The 25,661-nt window shown below is 48.7% G+C and overlaps 1 protein-coding gene across 1 annotated transcript in view; it reads right to left on the bottom strand.

Moving 5' to 3' along the window:
• PLXNA4 (plexin A4) overlaps window positions 1-25,661 on the bottom strand; it is a 454,140-nt gene that overhangs the window by 235,174 nt on the left and 193,305 nt on the right. Inside the window, exon 3 of the mRNA XM_009648415.1 lies at window positions 1,962-2,093. Within this exon, the coding sequence (XP_009646710.1) occupies window positions 1,962-2,093 (132 nt within the window). The remainder of the gene's footprint in view (window positions 1-1,961; window positions 2,094-25,661) is intronic.

Genomic DNA, 25,661 nt, shown 5'->3' with positions numbered 1-25,661 from the left:
CCATGTCCTTCTTGTGCTGAGGGCTCCAGAGCTGGACGCAGGGCTCCAGGTGAGGTCTCACCAGAGCAGAGCAGAGGGGCACTTGATCTCACTGTCTATGTCATTGATGAAAACATTAAACAACACTAGTCTCAGTACAGACCCCTGAGGGACACCTCTTGTCACCGGTCTCCATTTGGATATTCAAGCTGTTGACCACTACCCTCTGGATGTGACCATCCAACCAGTTCCTGGATAGGACCAGCCCTGGTGCCTGCCTGCCTTTGAAAAGGTCGGGTCAAGCCATCACTCTCCTGTCCCTTATCTCCACAGACCTCAAAATACCAGGGGATTTCTGTGGGAATTGAAAGCCTCTGATAAGTCAGAGCTTCATTCGTTTATGGGAAGAACTGTACGACATGGCTTGTACAGTGGGCAGGATCTATCCTCCCCAAGGCCAGCTTGCACTCCTCCACGCTGTTCATAGCCCTGCCTCCAGCGAAGGCAACCCCCCTGTGCCCACTGAGGCTCTACAAATGTTAATTCATTCGAGCACTTGAAGTGCGCTATATCATGAGCACACAGATAGCATCTGTATTGCCCTGACAGCAGCGCTGTCATTCACATTGCTTGCTACGTCACAGATAAAATCAGTCGGGCAAAGGCTTCTGTAGTGTTGAGTGTTTCGCAAAATCAGATCAGATTTTAAATACTAATGATCCATACCCTTTTCATGAACTTCTCTCATACAGACACCCTTGAGCTTCAAAGATGGGTTGGGGGAGATGTTAGAATACATCACAGGGGACTCAAGGCTCCTGGGTTCTTTAGGGGGCTCCACCAACAAACTGTGGTCCTAAAAAAACCTTCCTAAGCTCGTGCTTCAGAATAGTCAACCACAAAATAAGTCTGCCCATGTTGTGATGGTCAGAGAAGTGCAGGTAGTCAACATACCAGCAAGAATATGCTCTTGGAAGTTTTTGGAGGAAAACCAAGTCGCTCCTCTTGTTTCAGATCTCATTTTTTAGGAAGTGAATGAGTGAACAATGCTGTCCCATTGTCCTCTCCTAGGGAGAATCAAGACAGCTCCTGAGTGTGTTATGAGACTAACAAACCCAAAGGAGCCAAATGTATTGCCTCTGTAAATCTGAAAGGCTGCGCTTGGACTCATGGCCTCCAGTTGAACTGAAGCTGCACTGTAGGGCACCTCCCATCACCCTAACAAAATCCCTTATTGCTCCCTTTTGTCTGTGGTTCCAAAGCTCCTCACAAGCACTCATGAATCAACCAGTTATGATATTTCAAGCCCCTGCATGTCCGTAAGATTAATTATACACAATGAATTACTTAATGCAAAACTATTTCCTCCTCCCACCCCAAGCAGCAAACTTCATAAGGCCAAGCACTCTGCTGAAATCAGCCAGACTTCCATGTTGAACACCCCCATTGGTCCTTCCCTGGAATCTAGCTGGTAGTATTTTCAATAATAATACTAACAGCACAATAGGAACATCACACTCAACTTGGCCTGCACCCTGGCAGGCAGCATCCAGCACTCTTGATCCCTGTGTCTCAAAGAGGCTCCACCTTTTCCAAATACTCCAGTTGGAGCCAAAGGATTTGGCGTTACACTTTTCCGTATCTGTGGCAGATGTAGCCACAGTTTGAATGGGGGTGGAGAGCGATGTGGTATGCAGCAGATGCAGTAGCAACTTCTTGTCATGTAGCCAGTAGGACATGAACTACATAAGGCAATGCTGGGGGTGATTTCTGCTCCATTACTTCTCTGGCCCTGGCCCTCCAAAAATTGCATCAGTGTATAAATGCAAAGGTTTCTAAGCACAAAAAATCATGAGATCAACAACAGACCACATCTTTGTAGTAACTGTGTTCACTATCAGAACTTCATGTGCGACTCTGATGTCCATAGCATGATCAAACTAAAAGCTTTCAAAGCACTATGGACTGATGGAGTTTCTTACCTGCTTCTCAGACATGATATAGAGGTGTTCATAATCCACTGAGAAGGCCATATCCCGTAATATGGGGCCAGTATCCACCACCTGCACAATCTCATACTCCAGTGTGTTCTTGGTGGTGCCGTCCACACGGATCTGCAGAGCAAAAACAAAAGCAGGGAAAGAACATGAGTATTTTTCCTCCTTCCATGGAGGCTGTAAAATAATCATTGGAGAAATGCATTATGTTTCAGGTCCTTTGGACAACAACCACTGTTCATCGCGAAGTGAACTTTGCCTCTGCCTCCTCACTTAAAGGATAAAGCAGGTTTAACTGCTTCTGCTGGTCCCATCAACACAAGAGCCCTGTAGAAGAACAACCCAGAGCCTGCTCGCATTTATCTGGCACTATCACTGTGTTACTGTCATTGCCTGGACAAATCTACCGAGCTGAAAATGATGGCACAAAGGGCAGAATTTGTGGCAATGATGAGCAAAAGATAAAAGACCACACAGGACTGACTCACCCAATTGCTAGTCAGCCTATATTATTGTTCTTATTGCTAATACTCCATGGGGCAATATATTATTGCGGAGTGTACAATGCAATGCAGACTATTTCTCTTGTTGATTACATATATCAGATATTGAAATCAGTCCTGCACAAATGTGGCACCTTATGATTCGAGCCACATCTCATAACAGGGTGTCACTTAGGAACATCAATAACTGGAATTAAGAGAAAGAACCAGATGCGCAGTCCCAGCCTATCCCTGACAGTGACCCAGCGATAGAGAAGAAAAATGCGCAAAACACCAGAGTTTTCTTTACCTGTCTGAAACCAATTTCTAGAGATTGGGCTCAAAAGCATCTGAAGAAGGTTTGTAATCCCTTTCAACATTATAATCACAGTTCAGGATAATCTACTATCCACAGGAGTGCCAGGTCCTTGTGGATTTTCTGAGGCTTCAGCAAACCCCACGGCCATGTGTTTCAGACATGCGTCCACATTCCTCATCTCCCTTGCTATGTTTTCAATGTGTTGCCTTTCACTTTCAGAATATCTTTTATCCTGCAGCAACACAAACATTACAGTACCCCTCCCTAGAAGAAACAAAGTTGTAGTAGGTCTGTTTCATGCTCCACATCATCTTCTCCGTGCCTTCCCAACCAAAGGCTCCCAGTCCCTGGTTTTCACTTGCACAGTTTGATAGCTGTGTAAAAAGCACCCTTCCCACCCAAAGGAAATAAGAAGCTGTGGAGAACTTATGGTATCAAGACCTATTCCCACTGTTCCCTGGCACAGCCCATGAGCTTGTTCCTTCTGTACCAACCTTTCAGCCAAGAAACTGAGCCTGAATCATCTTCTATATTAGAAAGGCTAAGAGAAAGGAAGAGAGAGAATGACAAAGGGTCTGGAAAGCCTATATGAACAAAGGGCAGCAATGATATAGATTCTTATCTTTGGCCTTCCTTGATTTCCCCACTTCCTGTATGACAGCAAAGACATCGTATTCCCCCAGGAAAGATAAGGGAAATGAGTCAGAGAGAAGTTAGAGAGGTTCCCTGTGACAGCAAAGGGTGTGGATGGTGCTCAGGGATGCTCAGATCCTACATGCTGTCCATCAACCTCCGCAGAAGTGGATGCACGTGCAGGCATTGGCTGTTGGGCTGGCCAAATGACACCAGTGGATTTGCAGTTGATTTGTACATCTTGATAGATCTGGTGATGACAGCAACGCACTCCACAGCATCGACAGAAAAAGAGGTCAGAGCCTGAAGCCCAACCCTGGGCATCCGTGCATCCCCCTGGCTCTGACTGCCTGGGAGGAAAGGGCTCATTCTTGTCCATCGTCCCCAGTGGGTGAATTCAGCTCCTTGGAGTCTTTCTTCTTGAAAGTGGACACTGGTGTGGTTCACTCATGAGGTCAAGAGCAAAGAGGCCAACAGGCTCAGGATCAGTCATTCCCTTAGGACAGTCAGGAGAAAGGAAGGAGACAGAAAGGGCCGCAGGCTGAGAAACACAGAAGTCTCTACCCAGGGCAGCTCAAATGCCCCCACAGCAGGAGCCTTTCCTATTTCCCACGGAGACTTTCCCGCACCAAGTTCTCACTCTCAGGGAGCGGTTGCTGAGCTTTGTCTGCTGTTTCAGCTCTGCCTCCCTCCCCAGTCCCCTGTGGCCGCTCGTCCCTATCAGAGGGCTGCAGAAGATCCTGGCTTTCTCTGCTGATCACTGTGCTAAACAAACCTTACGTCTTTGCTGCTTTGACCTTGATTTTTCAGCATTGTCAGGGTCAGATCTGTAGGCCACTAGATATGTAAGCAGCCAATTATCACCCCAGGGCTCAGTCACTGTCCTCAGCCTTTGCCAGGCCCCATTAGAGGAGAAGGAGCTCAGAGATGGAAGAGGCAGGCTGGAGAAATGGTTGGCTGGAGTTAACAAACCGCGCAGACAGGAGGCACAGCCCCCAGGGATCTCCCCTATGCATTTGGTGCAGGTAAAAGATTGCAGAGGTTTCACACCAGGAAAACAGAGATACTCAGAAGTGATTTAACAGCTATTGCTAGCCTAATTGCCTGTAAAATCATTATTTTGCAGAGGGGGAGGGAGGGCGGAACCGGGCTCATTCCACAGTACATATGCTAACACACACACACGTGCACCCATGCACACACAACCCAACAACTGTAAGTACAGAAACCTCTCTCTCTCATTAAAGCTCGTAGCTAACTAAAAAGAAAATGGAGAAGAAGGCCAGAAAGTCTGGCAGACATTCACCCACGCTGCACAGACCATGCAAGCCCTGTGCCAGCAAAGAGGTAATTAGCATAGCTTGCATCCAGAACTCTGGCCCTTACCTCAAGCCATCCCTTTACCTGTCTTAACCTCTGGCTTTCTTATGTTTGAGCCCGGGCATGGAGCCCAGAGGATCTCCACCTTCCCTGCACATTCCTCTCGGTCCTGAGCATCAAAAAACAGAACAGCAATTTCTCTTAGAGGGAGATTTATTCCTGGTTCCTGGGCACCCACTAGCACCAGAGCATTTGAGTTAGCAAAAAAAAATCAAAAGAAGAGCCTGTGCAAGGGAGATTATAAAAGATTCTCACCAAAGCCTGCGAGTGGTCACCAATGAAGTCAGGGACACAGATACAATCTCTGCTCAGAAAGCTCCCCAAGCTGCCCATTGCAGGGAATTTGAAGCACAGACCAGCAGTTTGCTCTGTTCCTGCTCTTCTTTGCCAGAATCAGCCACAAGCCCCACATGGATCTGGGGTGCTGGGCTAGAGAGAGTTTTCTTCTGACTGATGTATGGATATTCTTATATTTGATATTTTCTTATCAGGCTGTGGGATTAGAACCTGACTGACGGTCCAGTTGGGATTTCTCCTTAAAACTGCCTGTGAACCGTGAGCACCTCTGCAAGGCAAGAGGAAGGGGAGCAAGAAGCGATGGAGAGGACTCCAGGACCATGCACGAGTCTCAAAATTCTCAGACCACCACAACCACCACTAGCAGATATGTACACACTCCTCCACAAACACACTCATCAACTCCACCACAGGAATACCTGTTCCCACTGCCTGCATGTCTGTCCTGGCCAGGCACATGCTCCTTGGACCCCAAGATGCTCAGCACCCCAAGCCCCCTTGCCCTCCTTTAACCCAGCACACATGTGCAGAGCTCCCAGGGACCAGCATGCTCAGGCTGCACACTAATCTTGCTTCCTGGAAGGCGGTACTTGCTGGGCTTCGTTCTGCAAAGCCGGCTGCTATTAAAACATCAGCATGATGCTTCCCGAAGGTCAACTACCAGGGGACCTATTCTGGCAGCTGTTTGTTTGTTTGTCTGAACATTATCTAGGTCTGGCTGTTTATTTACATCCATTGAAGTATCAGACAATAAATATCCTCTCCCAGTAGCAAACAGATGCTTGCACTTGAATGTTCTGGCTAGCGCTGGCTTCAAAACGATCTCCTTAATGAGCAAACAACACCATTAATCTTTAAAGGCACAGGCTCTGGCCTTCCCTGAGCCCCCACCCTGGCCATGGCTAGCCCTACAGGCATCCTGGCAAGGAGCCCACGGGTCTGGTAGATGAAAGAACGTAAAAGATACCTTCCATCACTTGACTGGTGTTTTTCACCGTTATCTGGGTCCCCCTAGCTGTTCCGGGGTCCGCAGGAGGGTAGTGCTTGAGCACAGTCTCCCAGGCAAAATGGTGGCAAATGCCTCAATCACACTTCTAATAGGGAAATGGGTTTTAGAGGTTGGGATCATATGGTTATCGAAGAGAGGGACACAATAAACCCCTCCAAATCATGGGTATGGACTCAAAAGGGTCAAAGGAAAACAGTGGGGTTGGAGGAAAAAGAAGGAATTGGTGCTAGCGAGAACTTAGTCCCATTGCTCGAAGGTAAACCAGGATCATGGCAAAAAACAAATATCTTTAAGCTCGCCAGAGCAACAGAAACACCTGCCTTCCATAATGGAGCATAGATCCTGTCCCGTGTCTGAGAGGGCCACGTACCTCTGTTACCATGTTGTTCCTCCACTAAGCTGGATGGGGATGGCCTCTTTTGGAAAGCCTCACTTGTGCAGATGTGGAGGCTGGGTGAGAAGGAGGTGAAGTGACTGAGCGTGCCAGCAGCAGAACTGGGAAAAGCTCTTGAAAACTGAGACCTGATTGTAGCCTTTCAGTACTTAAAGGGGGCTTATAGGAAAGATGGGGAAAATCTTTTTAATAGGGCCAGCTGTGACAGGACAAGGGGTAACGGTTTTAAACTGAAGCAGGGTAGGTTTAGACTGGATCTAAGGAAGAAATTCTTTACAATGAGGGTGGTAAAACACTGGCATGGGTTTCCCAGAGAGGTGGTGGAGGCCCCATCCCTGGGAACATTCCAGGCCAGGTTGGACGGGGCTGTGAGCAACCTGATCTGGTTAGCGGTGTCCCTGTTCCCTGAAGGTGGGTTGAACTAGATGACTTCTAAAGGTCCCTTCCAACCCAAAACATTCTATGATTCTGTGAAACTGCATGTCTACATTAGCAAATAGCATAGCGTAAAAGGAGTTACCTGTAAGGGGACACTGTTTCTGCCAAAATCCAGCATCTATACTAGATATACTTCAGGAGCTTTACTTCAGACCCATCAAAGCCTGGTCCCGTAGGCTGAATCAGTGTTTGGAGCACTTTAAGACTTCTCTGCTATATGAATCTCAGAAAATTAAGCACAGACAACTGATTGCTTTTAAAGTTGTCTTCAAAACCGTCTTTAGACTCACTTCAAAAGCACATTCCTGAACCAGGACTCCTGGTACCACCTCATCTCTATTTTATTGTCCCAACAGCTTGGACTGCTCACAGGCAGCAAAATGGATCGTTTCCACTATGTCAGTTGAGCTCAGCTGTTTTCTACTCTTCTAAAACCATCACCTCCTGCCCAGAGCATCACTCCTGGCCCAACAGAATCAAAGCGAGACCCCCTCCATTAACTCCTTTGTATAAAGCACTTGAAACCCATCCAGGACTCCTGAGAGTGGGGTCAGGAGCAGGATCATGATGGCTGACCAGGCAGACAGCAGGAGCAGACCCTGGTTGGATGAGAGTAATTACAAATAATTAAATGAATAACTAAGTAGAAGAGGAACTGGTGAACCATGGCTCGCTCAGCCAACTCGTCCCTCCCCGCTGCTCTGCTTTTGTGCAGCATCAGCAGCCCCTGAGCTGATGAAGTTAAAGGGAATTCATCATCGCTAGCCCCAACGCTTCCAGACAGCGCTCCAGCAGCTCCTGCTCAAGTCATGCTGGTGGTTTATTTTGGCCATGAAATTGTCCCAGTTCCCAGGGGAAGTGAGTAAGTGGCTGCCAGGAAGATTGCAAGGGTGGATTTCAAAGGCAAAGCCCTGCAGGTCACAGAATTCCTGCCTGTTGGCTCTTCCCAGGTGCAAGGAAGCAAACGTGACCATAGCACTGCCTCTGAAAGGAGGAGAAATGTTTCTGAGCAGGGGAGGCCAGACCTGGCAGGGCAATCTCTGTCCTCTCTGCATCCTGAGGCATGCCTCTTTTGTCCTCCCTGCCTCTCCTTCTCCCAGGGCTTCACACTGAAATCACCATCATTATTTCTCACTATTGGATTAAGGATCTGCAAACCTCATTTCCAGGAGATCCAAGCAGCCCTGGAGCCCAGCACATCAATCCAGGCTGCTCTGAGCAGTGCTCAGCCACAGCCTTACGACTGCGCAGGGGCCTCTAATACTTCATTGCTTTTCCAATATCAGTCCCTCCCTGTTTTATGAACCTAATGTTCCCCAGCGGATGCTGGGACTGCTGGCTGCTGTACCTGGCATGGTGAGGGGGCAAAGACACAGCAGACAGCGTATGATCTAATGTCAGGCTGCTATGATGATCATCTATTTCTGCTTTTCCATTGATTTGGGTTACATGATGTAGCTCTATTGATCTCAGCAAAGACGGGGAAGGGGCTGGTGACACTCCATCCTCCTCCTATTTCCCTCTGTTTTGGCACGCGTTTTCCAGTCGAATAATCTGTTTTAATTTGCCTAAAGCCTATTAACAGGAGATCAATTTCTAATAAAACATGGCATTTCAATAGCCCTGTCTATCTACCGATCCAAAAGGCCTTTAGAAACACTAATTGAAAAAGCACGGGGTGAGGTATCTCTTTCTCGTGTCTAATAGAATGGTTACATGATGTAGCTCTATTGATCTCAGCAAAGACGGGGAAGGGGCTGGTGACACTCCATCCTCCTCCTATTTCCCTCTGTTTTGGCACGCGTTTTCCAGTCGAATAATCTGTTTTAATTTGCCTAAAGCCTATTAACAGGAGATCAATTTCTAATAAAACATGGCATTTCAATAGCCCTGTCTATCTACCGATCCAAAAGGTCTTTAGAAACACTAATTGAAAAAGCACGGGGTGAGGTATCTCTTTCTCGTGTCTAATAGTCAGCAGCCAGCAGCCCTCTCGCTTCTCTTGTACAGATGTTTTAAGGTGCCACTTGCATGGATGATGCCAGCCCATCCAAATACATATCGCAGGGCACCTTCAGCCATATGGAGAGCAAGATCCTGGAAAACCAGGTGTTTAGTCTTCCCAACACTCATGCTTCCAATGCTATCCAGACCCCGGTGTGTCATGATGGCAGTCACTCCCACCAGAGGTGATGCTGGCTGATCTGGAGAGAAGAGGAGAGGAGAGGAGAGGAGAGGAGAGGAGAGAAAAAGAAAAAAGAAAAGGAAAAGAAGAAAGGAGGAGAGGAAAGGAGAGGAGAGGAGAGGAGAGGAGAGGAGAGGAGAGGAGAGGAGAGGAGAGAGTAAATCCCAGCTTTTTGCTTCCAAGGGAGACCCACATCCTAAACTTAGATGTGTCCTTCAGCTTTTACCCTGGCAAGGCTCACCTCTAAAACTCTGCCCCAAGCTCATCAGTGTCTGTGTGAACACTCATCCAGTTATATCCACAGGCTCAAAGTTGTGCACACAAAAATAACCCTGCAGAAGGCACCTACAGGCATAGCACACTCGCTCCATGGAATGCCTATGTACACCCGAGTGCACACATCTGCTCCACACAACAGGAGGGATGGCAGACAGGGTTAGTCTTGAAATCCCTTTGTGTTCCTGGTTTGCATCTCTTTTGTCCAGGAGATTTAAATCTGATGGTTAGCAACCAGGCAAGCAAGACTTATTTGCTACAGCATTGTAACAGCCAAGGAGAATGGTTCTTCCCCCCTTTCTCCACCCACACTGCTCCCAAGGCCTTTTTTCAAAAAAACAAAAATATGATTTTCAAGAAAACAGCTTTCCTAGAATACTGCCAGCTAATCCCTATCATCTGGAAGCATTGCATTGTAATCTTCCCTTCACACGCCCTCAGCCAGGCTCTGGCATGGAGCACGGGTGGCTGCACTGGGCAGGGCCACAGGGTCTAATCCCTGCAGAGGAGTCACCCACTGACCTCTCGTGTAATCCAGCCAGGATGCTAAATTAGGTCAAACAGAGATGTGCCTGACTGCTGGATGGGAGATCTCCCTTGTAGAACAAGTGCAGCACATGGAGGCAAAGGATAATTCCTCTTACTTCAGCAGGGCCAGGAGGAAGATGGGATGAGATGTTGATGGCCATGTGGTTTTGGTTCATAGCATAGGTATTTTGGTTTCATGGTGGGTCAGTGCCACAGCAGATCAAGCATGCAATGAACCTTCTGCTTTGAGTCCAAGGGTCCTACAAGCCAGGAGATGAACTCCTAGCTGACAGATGTCCCCTTTCTTTCATAGTCCTTGGTACATGACTACTGTGTCATGCCACTGTAGTTCCCCACCAACTTCTATAGCAAGAGATACTCCGGGCTGCAATGGATTTACTATTTAAATTAGACATAAATAAAAGGCCAGCCTTTCATTCTGGGCTTGGACAGCACCTAGCACAGTGGGTTTGTGACAGCTGCTCCCAGTACTATAAAAATAATAATCACAGCTTGACATTTGGCCAGCCAGGCTGTACCTGGACTGCAGGGCTCACCCCAAATTGAAACAGCTACAGAGCTGGAAACAAAGGGAAAGGGACGAAGATGACCGGGTCCTTCCTCTCCCTCATCAGGGAGAACATGTCAGGTGTATGCAGCTTTCACATTCATGAGCCAATTGACAGATGACATCATTTTTGAAAGCATGGTTTACACACGCTCCCCTGGCGCTCCCTGATTGATAAATTAGACACTCATGAGCCACGTGCTAATCAATGCAAATCATTAGTTTGTAACAACACAAGGCAAGCTCGGCAGAGCTCATTTTTCAAGGTAATGGCCTGCCAAGTGATCAGTGTTCAGCAACAAGCCCTGCCAGGAGATCTATTAGCAGGCTGCTGGCACTCACCTATGGCACGGGGCTGAGGCATTTGCTGCCCAGTGCCCACCAAGGATGGGGCTGTGCTGCTCGGTGCAAGAGCCAGAACCCCAAACCTGATATTCCTCCTCCTTCTTCTCCAGGAGGCATCACAGCTCCTGGCCCTTGCCCGGGCTCTGCTGACAGTGGCCACACTGGTCCCAGATGTCTGGGGTGCATGTGCTCTCACTGCCCATGAACACTTGTTCTTCACTTAACCCAACCCTGCAACCTAAAATAAAAGTCATTGGACTAGATGACCTCTAGGGGTCCCTTCCAACCCAAAACATTCTATGAGGCTGAAAAATTGTGCTTTGCCCTCTATCAGTGGAAAACAAGGCAGGGCACTCCGTCCTAGGACACTTCATGATGATAGCAGTGGCATCTCTAAGAGCTGGTGTCTGCATCAGGCATGTGCTTGACCAAACAAAGAGGCCATTTGAACACTCTAGCCACCAGATTTTACACCCAAACTCTTGGTTTCAGGCTCTTGCAAGTGCTGCCCAGCTGAGTGAGTACTTTAGGAGAATGAAACTACATCAAGGAAAGACCTGCCACCATTGACCTTTCTGCCAGAGGAAAGGGAGGGCAGGAGCATGGGATGACTCTGCTCCTTGCCCAGAGAAGCCTGTGTCTGTTTCCCAAGCTCCACAGGACTTTGATCCCACTGGCAACAGAGCAGAGTCTCTTCACCCATGTGTTACTTTATCAGGCATGTGCTCTATAAAGCATCTCCAGGCCCTCCATGGAGAATAAGGGTTCTCTATTTGACATTCCCAGAGGTAAAGTTCAGTGCTCACAGGGAGGATCTTGTTGCTGGATGCTCGTATTGATGATGCCAGTGGATAATCTCAGAGGTCATCCTAGTGACACTCACAGTTCATGTGTGCTACGATGAAGCTTCTGGATCCTGCAGCTGCCTCTCTGCAGCGCACCTATGGCCACTCTACAGCAATAAAGTCATCTCCTGCTCCTCACAGCACCCTATGGCATGAGCTGAAAGGGAATCCCCTGGACCTGTACGGCTTCGGATACATGGTGAAGTCGTTCCAATTTTCCAGGGTGCAGGAGTTCAGATGTATGTAAAGCCACTGGCCATGGCAGGGAAGGTGCAGATCTCCAGGCACTTTCTTTTCTCCCAAACTGGTGGAATTTCATTTACACAGCCAACATTTTGCGACGGGGACAGCTATTTTTTAAACATGTACCCTGTTGCTGCCACCAGTCCTGGTTCTTCATAAAGAGAATGTAAATAGATGTTTTCAGTCAGAGTGGGTTTTGACTGAGATTGAGGGTACAACAATGCAAAAAAAAAAAGGTATAAAAATTAAAGTTTTACATACAAGAGCATGGGTGGCAGCTCATGAGGTGCCCAACCCAAAATGCTTGCCTAACTCTTGTCAGCTCTTAAGCAGGGGTCAAACTGTAGATCAAAACAATTCAGACAAGTAGCACTACCAGAAAGGCTCAAAGCCCTGCATACTTTTTGGTCCAGAAATACCCAGAAGTGCAGCGTATGTGTGAATGGGACTGACCAGAGACAAAGATATCAACATAGTTGGCCTGGAGTAGAAATCCTTACCTGGAATTGCTCAGAAATTGAGGCAGATAGATAGTAATATGGGATGGAATGAGGACAGACGGATCGCAACATGGTCTGGATCGTGAATACAAGTCATTTATAAGTGTCTGTTCATGGAGCTGAGGGACCAGATTCCTCCCAGTGATGAGCTCATCCTGCCATGCCGGGAATGCGGTGACCCGGAGGGCTGGGAGCCCTGCGGCAGGGGGGTGCAGAGCAGAACCACAAAGGGCTCTTTGACTGCGGCCAGACGGAGTGAGCTTTGAGACACCCACGGATCCTCATGACACAGTGTCACTTGAGAGGAAGCCAGCTGCCCTTTGACAACAGGAGGCATGCACGCGTGCGGGGACCCGGGCACCCGCATGGACACATGGGCAGGAGAGCGCGCCGGAGCACACAGATGGGCATGGGCAGCAGAGCACACATCAAGACAGTGGCGTGTAACAGGGTGGAAATATTTGAGCAGGCAAGGGTGTGGAGGCACCCAGCGACACACGTACGCATGCGTGCACACAGCAGGCTCATCTGCCTGGACTGAGGATGCGCTCACCAACGCACCACAGGGTCTTGGCCACCAGCAAGGGGAGGTGGGGTGATGTGAAGCTGAGCACACGCATGCACCGAGTGTATATTCGCACCCAGCAGAGTCTGGGATGGGAGCACACATGGACAGCACAGGCATCCCCGCAAAAAGACTCCCTCCCTGTAGCAGACAACACAGGGGATCTGATCGGAATACGGGCATTTACACACACCTCGGGTGGCGCGGTGCCCTGTGTAGCTCCAGGCATCAGCGAGGGCAACAAGCTCAATCACAGCCTGTCACATTCAATCTTGGAGATATACAGACGCATTTGCAATTTCCCTTTGCAGCGTATCAGAGGCGGACTAAATCTCCTGCTTTGCTGAGGATTTGGGCACTTTCGCTATTTTCGCTAAGCAAAACAAATAAAAAATCGTATCCCGGAGATTATATCTCTGGTCAAGTAAGCTTCTCTGTTCTTGCACCGATATTTGTGTCAGGTACTGGTGTTAAATGACTACAGAGAGATGCAGAGAGTGATGGGCTGTGAGTGCATAACTGAAAAGAGAGAAGCCGGAGCCCTTTGCTGACTCCCTTGCTAAGAGCTATGGGCTGGATGGGTGGATGGAGCCATGGCTTGGGAACGATTCCCATCAAGCAATGTGGGGACATGTTATCTCCAATATCAGGGGAAAGGGGAACCTGAAAGAGAAGCTCTCCAAAGAAATCAGCCAGTCCAGACTCTCTGTCCAGTCCTTTTTGTCAGCTGACATCCCTGGGGCTAAGGTCAAGATAATGAGGTCCCACATATCTCTGGGCCCCAGCCCCACTGACAGGCTTGTGCTCTGCAAAGGTTATTGTAATTCAGTTGCTGACTCTTTCAGCTCCAGGCCTACTCAATGCCAAGGTGACCTATTAAGAACTTAATATCAGATAAAAAACATCCCTTGAAGCCTTTCTAACCTTCATAATCTATGTTTATCCACAGGAAAAAAAAAAAAAAAGAAGGAAAAAATAAGAGAGAAAGAGCGAATGCTTATCTTCCAATATTGCCTCAGATAAAAGGGAAGTACCATCTGGGGACAAAGCTCCACATTTACCCTTTCTCCCCTTTCATGCAAGCATCCAGAAAACTTATCCAGCGCTGAAACTGTGGAGGAGGCTTCTTCCATTCACTTCCCATAGACTGATCCTCCACTGGTGGCTGCTCTCATCTGCTGATCCATCACTGGTTCCTCTGCTTTTGTGTCTGATGCCTGGCCAAAAGACATGACTCTCTGCAGGCCAACCTCAGCACAGACCACCTTTCTCGCCAGCCAGTCCCAAATAAGTAGTGGAGGTCCCGTCCCTGGAAACATTCAAGGCCAGGTTGGATGGGGCTGTGAGCAACCTGATCTGGTTAGCGGTGTCCCTGTTCCCTGCAGGGGGGTTGGGCTGGGTGACCTCTAGGGGTCCCTTCCAACCCAAAACATTCTATGATTCTATGATTCTAAGTAGCAGTAGTCCCAACAAGTGCGACCTCTTCTATCAGCTAACCTCCATCAAGACCAAATCCCTCAGCAGCCATGTCTGCTCATCTGTGTCTCACTGACGCCTTCCCCTTCCCAAGGCTTCCTCTCATCTCCCATCAGCTGGTCCCTCATTAGTGGCCCAAATCCCTCTCTCATGCTTTTTTTTTTTTCCTTCCAAGGCCACCAGACAATTTGGTCGTCCTCTCCAACATCACTTGGCTGGATTCACCTGCAGTCTCCAGTGCTGAACTACGAGACATTCCTAGTCACTACCAAATGGAGAGACATGTGCCCCTCCAAACTCCTGCAGAAAAGACCACACCAAACACATCCCTGCTCAGTTCCTCTCACTCCATCTCCTCAGTCCTTCCTGAAAGGACCACCAACAACCTCAGCTTGTGGCAGCTTCCAAATGGCCCTATGCACTCTATGTCTCCACTTGGCTTCATCAAGTCTGTCCCCCCCAGGCTCCCAAAAACATCCAGCCACTTGTGCTGAGAGTTACTTCTGTGCCCTCACAGGAATGCGACCACTTCTGAGGATGCCACATGAGCAGAGGTGAATGGTGGGAGGAAAGCATTAGCAGCCATGGCTCTCGCTCCACCTCAGCTAAGAGAATAGAGAAAGAGGGGGTGTAGGGGGTCTCAGCTCTGGGGCAGGATGATGAATGGCACTACAATATAGAGGGGACATGCGATGAGAGAGAAGAAAAATGGTCCCAAGCCCAGAGAGCAAAACTTTACTCCCCCATGGAGAAAAAATGGTGAAAACGCGGGCCCAAGTCCAGCATGGTGATTTACATCAGAGGTCACTGGATACAGAGCAGTGAATATCCAGAGTCCTTCTTCCCAGCAGCCTCCTTTGCACAGACTCTTACTCCAGCCTGAGCTGGTAACACTGGATGTTCTCTATTCTGCTTCATCCTCTTATCTGGCTCAAGGGTTAGAGCAAGGGACTTAGAAAACAGAATCTTAAACCTTAGCTGAGCTATGAACTGGCCATATGACTTTAGAGACATCACCTACCCTACCAGTGCTTCAGTCTCCACATTTTTCATTGAAACACCTACGGATTGGATGATTTTTAGGAGACAGCTTCCTGCAGCTGCAGGAAGGGTTAAACGAAGGGTCTTGAGATACAAAGTATAGACTCAAAAAATACCACCAAAGTAGGATGCATCACTGTGCATCCCTCAGCTCAGAGAGTGACACAGGGGAAAACAACATATTGTACGATCACACCCCCATGGCTCTCAGATCATTATTAGGGGCACCTCCAGAGAGGGCTGGGGAGAGTAAAAAATCGATTGGTATTGGAAATCTTCAAATGATAAGTATTGTGGAAGTGAAGTAATTATTACCTCCAGCAGCGTAAGAATAGCACCTATCTCCAGACCCTTAATCACAGGCATTCCTTGTGCATCAATCAGAATTAGCCAAATGTGTATTCAAAGGCCTTGACTGAATTATCTAAAAGTAATTCAAATGAAATTTAAAATAACCGCAGAGTAGGCAAACTTTTAACGCCGGTAAATCACCAGCCAGGACCATCAGTGTAAAGCCTCTGTGTACAAAGAGGCACAAGGTGGAAATGCAGCAGTCGAGGACGGCGGGGAGTGATTTCCTCCCAGTCAAGCACACTCTGGCGCCTGCAGAGCATCAACCCAGGTCTATGGGAGCGAAGCTGACTGCCCCACGGAGGAAACAGACTCTCCATGTGCACTTAAAAGGATTAGGAGGTCTGCTGGGAACTGTCCTAAAGGAGCTGTATGGCACAGAGGGCAAGGCACAAGGCACAATCAAGAGAGAATTAAGAGAGCCAGAGGATTTAGCAGGCGAGTGCTGACATATTATTCCACTTAGGTGCAGGCAGGGGACTCCTGGGAGAGGAGAAAGGCTGCCTGAGCTGTAAGGGTTTGGGCCTGGCTGCTAGGCTGGGAATCAGGTCCTGGATCAAGCTGTTGAGGAGTTTAAGTTGCCCCATCAAAGTAGTTAGAACAGTTTTCATGAGTCTGACATGATCCTGTAGCATTGGACCAGCCCAAAAACCCCTTGCCCGACGGAACCGCAGGTGAAATATGAAACGCAGGGACATTCAGAAAGCAGAGAGCCTGGAAAAGCTGAGCGCAAAGGAGGCCCTGATGGACCATCTCTAGGGATGCTATGGCTGAGCCAAGTGATGCACAAGGACTGCAGCCCAGCAGAGAAGTCAGAGCAGAGCTAAAAAGAGGCACTGTCCTTCCAACAGTCCCAACTTTCAGGTCTGCAACTCACTCGGTGCCCCATATCTTCCCCCAGACCCTTTATTTACTTTTGTAAGTCCCAGAGCAATGTCCCATGTGAGGCAAGACAGCTAGTTACTTTTCTTCTAATGTAAGAGACTGAGATGTCTGAGCTCTAAAAGTAGCATCCCATAAGGAGTGGCAGGAATCCTCCATCCTCTAAAGGTCCGTGGCTTGCTATTTGCCTATACAAGTCATTACCTCTGTACAAGTGGCTCATACCTAGCCACATATCAGTGGAGACCAATAAACAGGTCCTGCCCGAAAACTTCTGAGGACCAAGTGTAAGCGTTCCTGGGGTGGTCACTAGCAGAGTAGAAACCATACTTCAGACTCTACTTGCTGCAGTTACGTGCTTGGATAGTAGAATTTGGGAAAAAGCCCAGGACTGCTTCCCAGAGATGCTCACTGAAACCCTGCTGTGTTTCAGGTCCCTAGGGTGCCCAAACACAATCTTTCCCCACTATCTTGAACACATCAAGCGAGGCAGGGAGCGTGCAGCAAACCCAGCTGAACCTTTGGTGATGCGAAGGTGATGAAATAACAGCCTGGGCACAATCTTCTCGTGTCTCCATAGTCCTCACCTATCTCCCATGGACTGGGGAGAGACAGCAAGAGCGTGTCGCTCACAGGAGACAAGGGATCACTTTCCTCTGGGACCTCGAGGTAACCCGGGCAATGAAACTCTACCCAAAGCCATTTTGACATAAGGTCGTGGTGCGAGACAAAGCAAGGTCAGGAGTTCAGCGTCAATACAGCAAGTGCCAGTCATGACACAAAAGACGCGGGGATCAGATATACCTGCCAAGCACTGCTTGGGAGGGAGGGTATTGAGATGCATAATGACTCCCCCTTTCATCTGCGCTGCTCTTCCCCTCGGTTCACACGGCTCTCCTGGCTTTGTCCTTGCACAGGTTGCCTCCGAGCAGGGTCCTAGCCAAGTTCCCCTCCATAGCCGCGCAGCACAGGTGGTGGTACAGTAGTTGAATGATGAGGGATGTAAGAGCTTAACCCCCCTCCTTCCACTAAAGAAATGGCTCAGGCTTCAGCAGAATCACTCCTAAGAGCTACCAGTTATTTCTGTGATCAACCCCAGCTTTGTGCTGGAGCAATTCAATGAGATTACTCCAGATTTACACACCAGTAGCAGCAGGGACTCCGGAGGAACTACTGTGGACTGGTGACTGCAAGAAAAGAAACAGGACCACAAACCTCCAGAGTAGGAGCAACTCCTTTTCCTTGAAGTCCTGCCAGAGTGGGTTAGTGCTGGTGTTTCATGTTCTCAAAGTTTGGGATGTTATTTAGTGAAATTGCAAGTCAGGAGGATATCATATGCAAACCCCTGTGCATTTTGAGGTACACACTGGTCTTCATCCAAACAACAGCTTGAAACATCTGCAGCATTGAGGATTTTCTTTGAAAACAGGCCCCTTACTGGAATTACCATTTGCTTACTCTTTCCTAAAGCCTGATGTCCATTTGAGGGAAAGCCTTCCGTGTTTCCGAGGTTTTGTTGTGGTGAAATTAGATCAGCTTCATGAAACTGAAACAAAACACAGTAACCTCAGGTTTGGAGATCTTCACCCTCCCTTGAGGATGTTTCACAGAGCCCTCAGGAAACAGATTTACAAGCGCCTGGAGCTCACTTGTGTTTTTCTCTCTCTCCAAATCTCCCTCATAAGACAGAAAGGGAGAGAAAAAGGCTTTTAAAATAATTACTTAACCAACCCTTACCAAGCTGCATCCGAGGTTTTCTTGGCCCATGGGAGATGGCGAAAAAAGTAAAGGAGGTGAGCGGCAATGCCTGCGTGTCCAGTGCAAAAGAAGGGGGAAGGAGAAGGGGTTGGGGATGGACCGGCAATTACTTTTGGTCGCTTCTAGCCCAAAATGCTTCTTTTTGGCCGAAGCTTCTCTACGTGTGCAGCAGATGGCGCAGCTGCAGTAGCTGTCCCACTGCCACCCACTGTCCCCATGCCAGCCCCAGGGCCACCTGAAAGGGCATCCCTCCCTAGCTGGTGGTCTCATTCTGCCCTCTTTGGCTGTGTTGTGCACCGTACAGCCCCCAGCACTGGATTTTAGCACTCTCCGAGCAGTTTGCAGTGATGAAACCGGGCCACCAGCTGTCCCAAAGAGGGGGAACATGTCCACAAGGGCATGCAGGAGGCACAGCTCCATCACGCAGAGGTGGATGTGCCATAAAACCCTACATTGGTGCCTCCTGGGGCACTGGCATCATTTACAGCCCTGAACACAGCCTGAGCCCTCCAGCCCTCCTCGGGACATTTAAAACGGGGCGAGACAAAGTACAGGCAACAAAACAGGCCACGGGGAGCAATCCTGCATTGGCTCAGGTGCTTCATTTCCATACCAGGAGGGAAGAACCATGTCCCCCATGCAAAGCCAGTCTGGGTGATGGAGACCAGAGCCCAACCAGCTGCCCCAGGAGCAAGGAGCCATCCTCCTTCCGCCGTCTGCACCCTTCTGGGCCCAGCTGCATTCATTGGAGCAGACTGGCGCTTCTCATCACGGCTGTAATGGTTCCCACTGGACTACTATTTCTGTCCGGGGATGACAGAGGAAGGCAGTGTGAAGCCTTTATTTTTGGGACTCTGGGCTATCTTTGCAGGCTTTGTGGTTTAAAGGGACGTGCCTGCTCCCTTTATGACAATCGACTGCTTCTTCTCTTATCTTCAAAGGCTAAAGCTAAAACTTATTACACTGCCAATTTTGTCCTGGGCCAACAACTGCCCCCTAACCCTTTGTGTTGAGAAGCAGAGCAAAGATGATCGCTCCTCTCCTTTTTTCTTATTTTTTTTCTTTCTCTGCTCTTGATACACTCTCTTGGAGGCGGACTACATGGTTGTTTATAAAAGGGAGAAACTTGTGTTTGTACACAGATCTCTCGGCAGCTGGGAAAGAAAATACAGAGGGGAAAATATTATTCTGTGTGGAAGCATCTTGGCAGTTGGTGGCAAACAAACTACAAGAGGAGGGACATGAAGCAGGAAGGGGAAAGAGGTAAAGAAGTTTTTTTGGTGAGGAGGCCATGTCCTATAATTTTTGTTTGCAGTTGCCTTCCCCCACCCATCCGTCAAACTGGGAGCTCTTCAAAGCTTCTTGCCCTCAGCCCATGGCCTTGGGAGCAGAGCGGGGACGGCCACAAGCAGGCTGCCAGCCAGCCAGCTGCCACCTTTGTCCCTCTGGTAGCATTGAAAAGCACAGCTGGGAAGCATCTGGGGAATTTGTCTCTTTTTTTTTTTTCTTCCTTCTGAGAACATTCGCTTTTTTCTTTTTCCTGGAAGCACTTTTTTCAAACCCCAATTTGCCCAACCCTTCTGCGAAAGTCACTGCATTTCTTCCCGACAGCCACAGGGTGTCAGCAGCTATATGGAGTGGGTCCCCTATAGGAATCCCAACTCCCTAAGACATCCCAGGGCTGGAGCAATGCTGTGGGGTGGGTCCTATCCTGCCCTGCCTCCCCATCACTTTCCAATGAACAAAGGAGAGCCTTGTCCCACAGGCTGCTGGTCAGGATTTGCTCCGAGCCCCCAGCACATTGGCACAAGATTTTAGGGATTTTAGGACAGAAGATGTCAGTTCTTCCCCGGTGGAGAAACGATCCAAAATGATTCATGAATGTCCTGGCACAGGAGGGCTTTGAGGGGAAGCTGGGGCTCTGGGAGAGAAAAAAACCCAAAGATGAGATGAGTGACAATGAGATGGACTAAATTTCCAAATTCCTGTGTCTCTGAAGGTCTGAAGCCACCTCCTAGGAAATACAACCAAAGGGACTTCAGTGGGATTGGGGCATCAGACCCCAAACACCACCTTTACAGACTCCTTAGTGCATTAGTTGGGTGTTCCTGACCAGCAACGAAGAGCTTTGCCATGTCCCACCCATGAGTTAAAAACTCCCCTTTGGCTTTCCAGCTTCACCGGGGGAGGAGAGCAACAGTGAGAAGCCCCGAGTCCATGGGCACAGCCATCCATAATACCTGGAGTTTGAGAGGAGCACCAGAAGGTGCAGGGGGTTGAGTCCTGTGCCAGTCCCACAAGTGCCCTTTGCTGTCGCTCATCCCATTTGGTGACTCGAGTGTCCCATCTGTAAAATGGGAACAGTGAAGTCTCCTCCCTTGCAAAGTCTGAGCAGCACGGGGAAGGAGTTGCACTGAGGATGAAGCAACGTGGCAGAAACCCTTCAGATCGTGTGTTTCTCACAACAGTGTTCCCATGTACTCCCCAGACCATGACAAAACGAGAAGCTACTTCTAGGAACCCAGCTCAAAGCAGGATATTTTGGATACAAAGTCTGGGGAGGGGCAAACTAAACCAACGTGAAAACAAATGGATGAGGACTGAGCAGCCCTGCTCTGTCTGGCTTGAGACATCTTGCTGTCACCAGTTACCTGCGTGCCTTCTAGGCATGCAGTGAACATGGGATTCATCTTGTTTAACACCGCCTTCCCGAAAATTAGACATCTCGCCTAATGAGTCAGGCAGGCTTCCCCTCTAGTCAATGGAAAGAGACAGGTTTCACCGCGGGGCGATTCGTGCCATCCTAAATAGGTGTCTCAGGCAGATGGAGTGAATTGCTTTCTGGAGATGCCAGTCTCTCTCCATTATCTATAAATGGCAACTCATTTTGATTCAGTGCTGATGACCGGCATTAGGTGAGACAAATTTTAGCCTCAGTGACTGTCTGGCACCTCTCACAGATGGGTCACCCACAGTTTCCTTGCTGTCCATGTGGGAAAAGGTGTGTAGATGATTTATTACAGAAATGCTTAATTCTGAGGGCAGTGTTTGTTTGCTCAACATGGCATATTACGAGAGGAGGGTTAGAGAACCGTACTTTGACCTCTGTCTATCCTGGGATGCTATGCTATTAACTCAATTATGAACCTACTCCCGCAGAGCTAGAAGACCTGCAGACATAGAGATGTCTCTTCTTCCAGATGAGCAGAAAATGGGCCACTGGCAGCTTGCAAGTAAGAGCAAACAGAGCTTGCCATCAGTGCAGAGCTGACAGTAGGAAACAAAGGATTTGCAACCACCATCCTTGTTACATGCATGCGTGCTCTGTCTGAGCTGGAGCTTCCCATGAATTCATGGTTTCCCAGTTATACCATACTGCTGCAGTATAGCAGGGTGGCCAATTTGAGGTACATAAAGAGTAAAGAGTCTGTTAAACAACTGGGAGTGGTCAGGGTGCTCATAGACTGCTCGGACAAACCTATGCCTTTAACCAGAGAATCACAGAATCACAGAATCGTAAGGGTTGGAAGGGACCTCAGGAGATCATCTAGTCCAACCCCCCTGCTAAAGCAGGCTCACCTAGACCATGCTACACAGGACTTCATCCAGGCGGGCTTTGAATATCTCCAGAGAAGGAGACTCCACAACCTCCCTGGGCAGCCTGTTCCAGTGCTCTGCCACCCTCAGAGTGAAGAAGCTCTTCCTCATATTCAACTGAAACCTCTCGTGTTTCAGTTTGCATCCATTGCCCCTAGTCCTGTCGCTGGACACCACTGCAAACAGACTGCTTCCGTCCTCTTGACTTCCGCCCTTAAGATATTTGTATGCGTTGATGAGATCCCCTCTGAGTCTTCTCTTCTTCAGGCTGAACAAGCCCAACTCTCTCAGCCTTTCCTCATAGGGGAGAAGTTGTCATATACTCTGTACTCTCTAAAATCACCTCCCCCTTGTTTGTGTTAAGCTTCAACCATGAGCAGCTTGTGGCCAGTACTGAAGCACCTTATCTATAGTGTTGGAATTTGGTCTGTGAAACTCACTGGTAGCCCATGAGTCTTTGAATCCCAATGAGGTCAGTTTTAAAATTTAAACCCATTTGCAGGCCCCCAAGACCCTGGTTCCTGTACTTTATGGTTAGAAATAAGATGCCACAGGGAACCGTAAGCATAGCTTTAGGTGCAAAAGCACATTAACCAGCCATGAAGGAACGTGGAAGAACCTGGTTATGGCCAAGTTGCTTGCTGCCCCGTTGAACACCAAGACCTGTATTGTGCTTGGTTACAATGTATTTTTGGCAGTGCTTCTTAAAAAGCATTGGGTCTGTCCATCGTTTTCTATGGGTCTCTGCTTCATCTACATGCAAGTCCCTTACCCAGGGGAGCTCTGTCCGGTTCCCCTTGGGGACCTCTCTCCCCACACTTGTCAATGCTTTTCTCACCATCACCATATACTCAATAACAGTTTGAATCCCCAGCACAACATTTAGCAATGGGTAAGGGACACCTTTCTGCACCTCACCAGCACTGAGTTTCCCTCTCTCTCTCTGCAGCGGTCCGAAATATCCAAGCAAAGCATCCTCTGCCTCACACTGTCCCATCAAGTTCTTCCTGATGGGGACCATTTCCAACACCATCGGCAGAAGCAGCGCGTACCAGGCAGCGGGTCGCCTCCCGACATCTGCCATGCACATTTCCCATCCCCTGCAAGGGGCTTTCAAAGCAACCCTCTGCTGGGATGTTTGTACAAACATGTGTATTTACTGTGTCAACACACATTAGAGAGCAAACACATTAAAAGGAAAAGGAAACAGACTAAGAGCTGAGGCCTCTCCAAACCTCGCTCTGCCGCAGCTTTTTCCTGGGATCGTGGGTTGACGGTGAAAGCCCTCATTCCCCAAATCTCACCCCTCCTCTTCCCCAGCTTGTGCCTGCCCAGACAGTCACAGGGATCAAGTCTCTCTGGCCAGCAGACGTCTCTATGCTAGACATGTGCCTGAAAATGGAAAATTGAAATGTCACTGTAATAGAAGGCTCCTTGGACATTTTTGGTTCAAAATCAGGAAATATAGCTGGGATGGAGCAGGGATTGCAAGGGATACGGCGGTGCAAGGGGTGGTGGCAAGCAGAGGATTGCTGCAACAAGCACATTTCTGGTTCAACCCCCAGTCCCAGTATCCTGGTTTCGGCTGGGATAGAGTTAATTTTCTTCATAGTAGCTAGCATAGTGCTGTGTTTTGGATTTAGTACCAGAAGAATGTTGATAACACACTGATGTTTTCAGTTGTTGCCAAGTAGTGCTCAGACTACTCAAGGACTTTTTGAGCTTCTCCTGCTCGGCCAGGTGCATAACAAGCTGGGAGTACAGCACAGCTAGGCCAGCTGACCCAAACTGACCAAAGGGCTATTCCAGACCATAGACCGTCATGCTTGGGGGGGATTAGTTGGTCGGTTGGTCGCGGGGAGACTGCTCACTGCTCGGGGACTGCTCACTGCTTGGGGACTGCTCACTGCTCGAGGACTGATCACGGCTCGGGACGGGCTGGGCATCGGTCGGCGGGTGGTGAGCAATTGCATTGTGCCTCATTCGTTTTGTATATTCTGTATATTCTGTTATCATTCTCATTATTACTATTATTATTATTTTCTCTTATTAAACTGTCTTTATCTCATCCCACAGCTCTAACCTTTTTTTCCTTCCCGATTCTCTCCCCCATCCCACAGAGGGAGGGGGGCGGAAGTGAGCGAGCGGCTGCGTGGTGCTGAGCTGCCAGCTGGGTTAAACCACGACACCCAGGCATCTCCAGGTCCTGTTCTGCCTTGCTCACCATAAAGATTAACTTGAAGGCATCCTCCTCATATGAGTCCCATCAACCCAGCCCCTGGGAAACTCTGCCTTGATACACGGTCCCCAGGCAGGATACAAGTTCATACAGGCAGAACCAATATTTAGCAAACCTCCATTTTTCCCAGCTAGGCCAAGGATTTCTGGGGTTATTCATTCTTACAATGCTGCAGCCACGAAGAGCAGCACTGAGATGTACATAAAGGGATGTTTAAAGAAAAACAGTTCCTCCTGACTTGTCACACACTGGATCCAGCTGTTGCTTGCATTCACCGCTTCCTCTTCAGCTTGGTGCACAACTGCACACATGTGTGTGCATGAACACACAGACAAGACAGACAGAGGTAATTATAAAGCTGAAGCCACCTAGTATTTCCCAGCTGCCAGTCCCGGAAAAAAACATCATGATTTAGATGCAGAGACATCTACCACTTAAGTAAAAGTAGTTACAAGACGTGAAGAGAGCAGTTTAAATATATCTCAGTGAGGACAGCGATACAAATGCTTGCTGGTAAGTCCAGCAAAACCTTAGGCACGAAAGAAAAAATATGGAAACCAAAGTCATCCAAGTACGTGGGGAAAATCTCACTGTTGTGCCACGTGAAAGCTTTGCTCAGCCCATCCCACAGCATCGATGGCAAAATGATCTGCTAAACTCCATCCCTTCCAAGAAATGCCCCCAGGGCTATGCACCCAAGCCTGTGCTGGTATGATGCACCATTAATAGCCAGTGTAGCAGCAGCAGAGTATGGCAACACACTTATATGGGGAGCAGGGATTGCCCCATCTGCAGGAACCCAAGTCCAACGCAGGTCTCTGCAGCACTTTGCATTGCACAGCCTCAGAATTCCCACGCAAGACTGCCTGTCAGCGGCAAGCCTGGCTCTCGGGAGGGGAGCAGTGGGGAAACCTTAAAAGAAAAATCAATGCCAAATGATGTGATTGACACTTCAAAGGGTGTTTGGCACCTTGCCAAGGAAAAGTCTCCGTTGCTTTGCAGGACCAAGCGTACAGGAGAATTCCCTGACCCAGATCCACTCGCCTACTTCAAAACCATCCTGCTGCACTTGTCCACTGCCTGGCAGATCCTGCTCATGAGGGATTCACTCTGCTACCGCTGGGAATTCATTGCCTAATTTTCAGAGCACTAGGCCAAGAGTTACTCCAGAGCAACCTAAGCGAGCCTGAGCTTTTGTAGGGTGCATCAAGTTCCTGGCAGCTGGGGGAAGACACATGCAAGCCCTTTGGCTAGCATTAGTTGATATTTCCTTGAATGACCAGGATAAAGCAAGATGCTTGTTAAATCAGGAATGGCTGTGAGCACGCTGGAGA

This window comes from Egretta garzetta, unplaced genomic scaffold (assembly GCF_000687185.1).
Source record: "Egretta garzetta isolate BGI_Z169 unplaced genomic scaffold, ASM68718v1 scaffold260, whole genome shotgun sequence".
NCBI classification, from domain to species: domain Eukaryota; kingdom Metazoa; phylum Chordata; class Aves; order Pelecaniformes; family Ardeidae; genus Egretta; species Egretta garzetta.
Note: the sequence above shows the minus strand (reverse complement) of the source record. Positions and strands in the feature narration are given on the sequence as shown.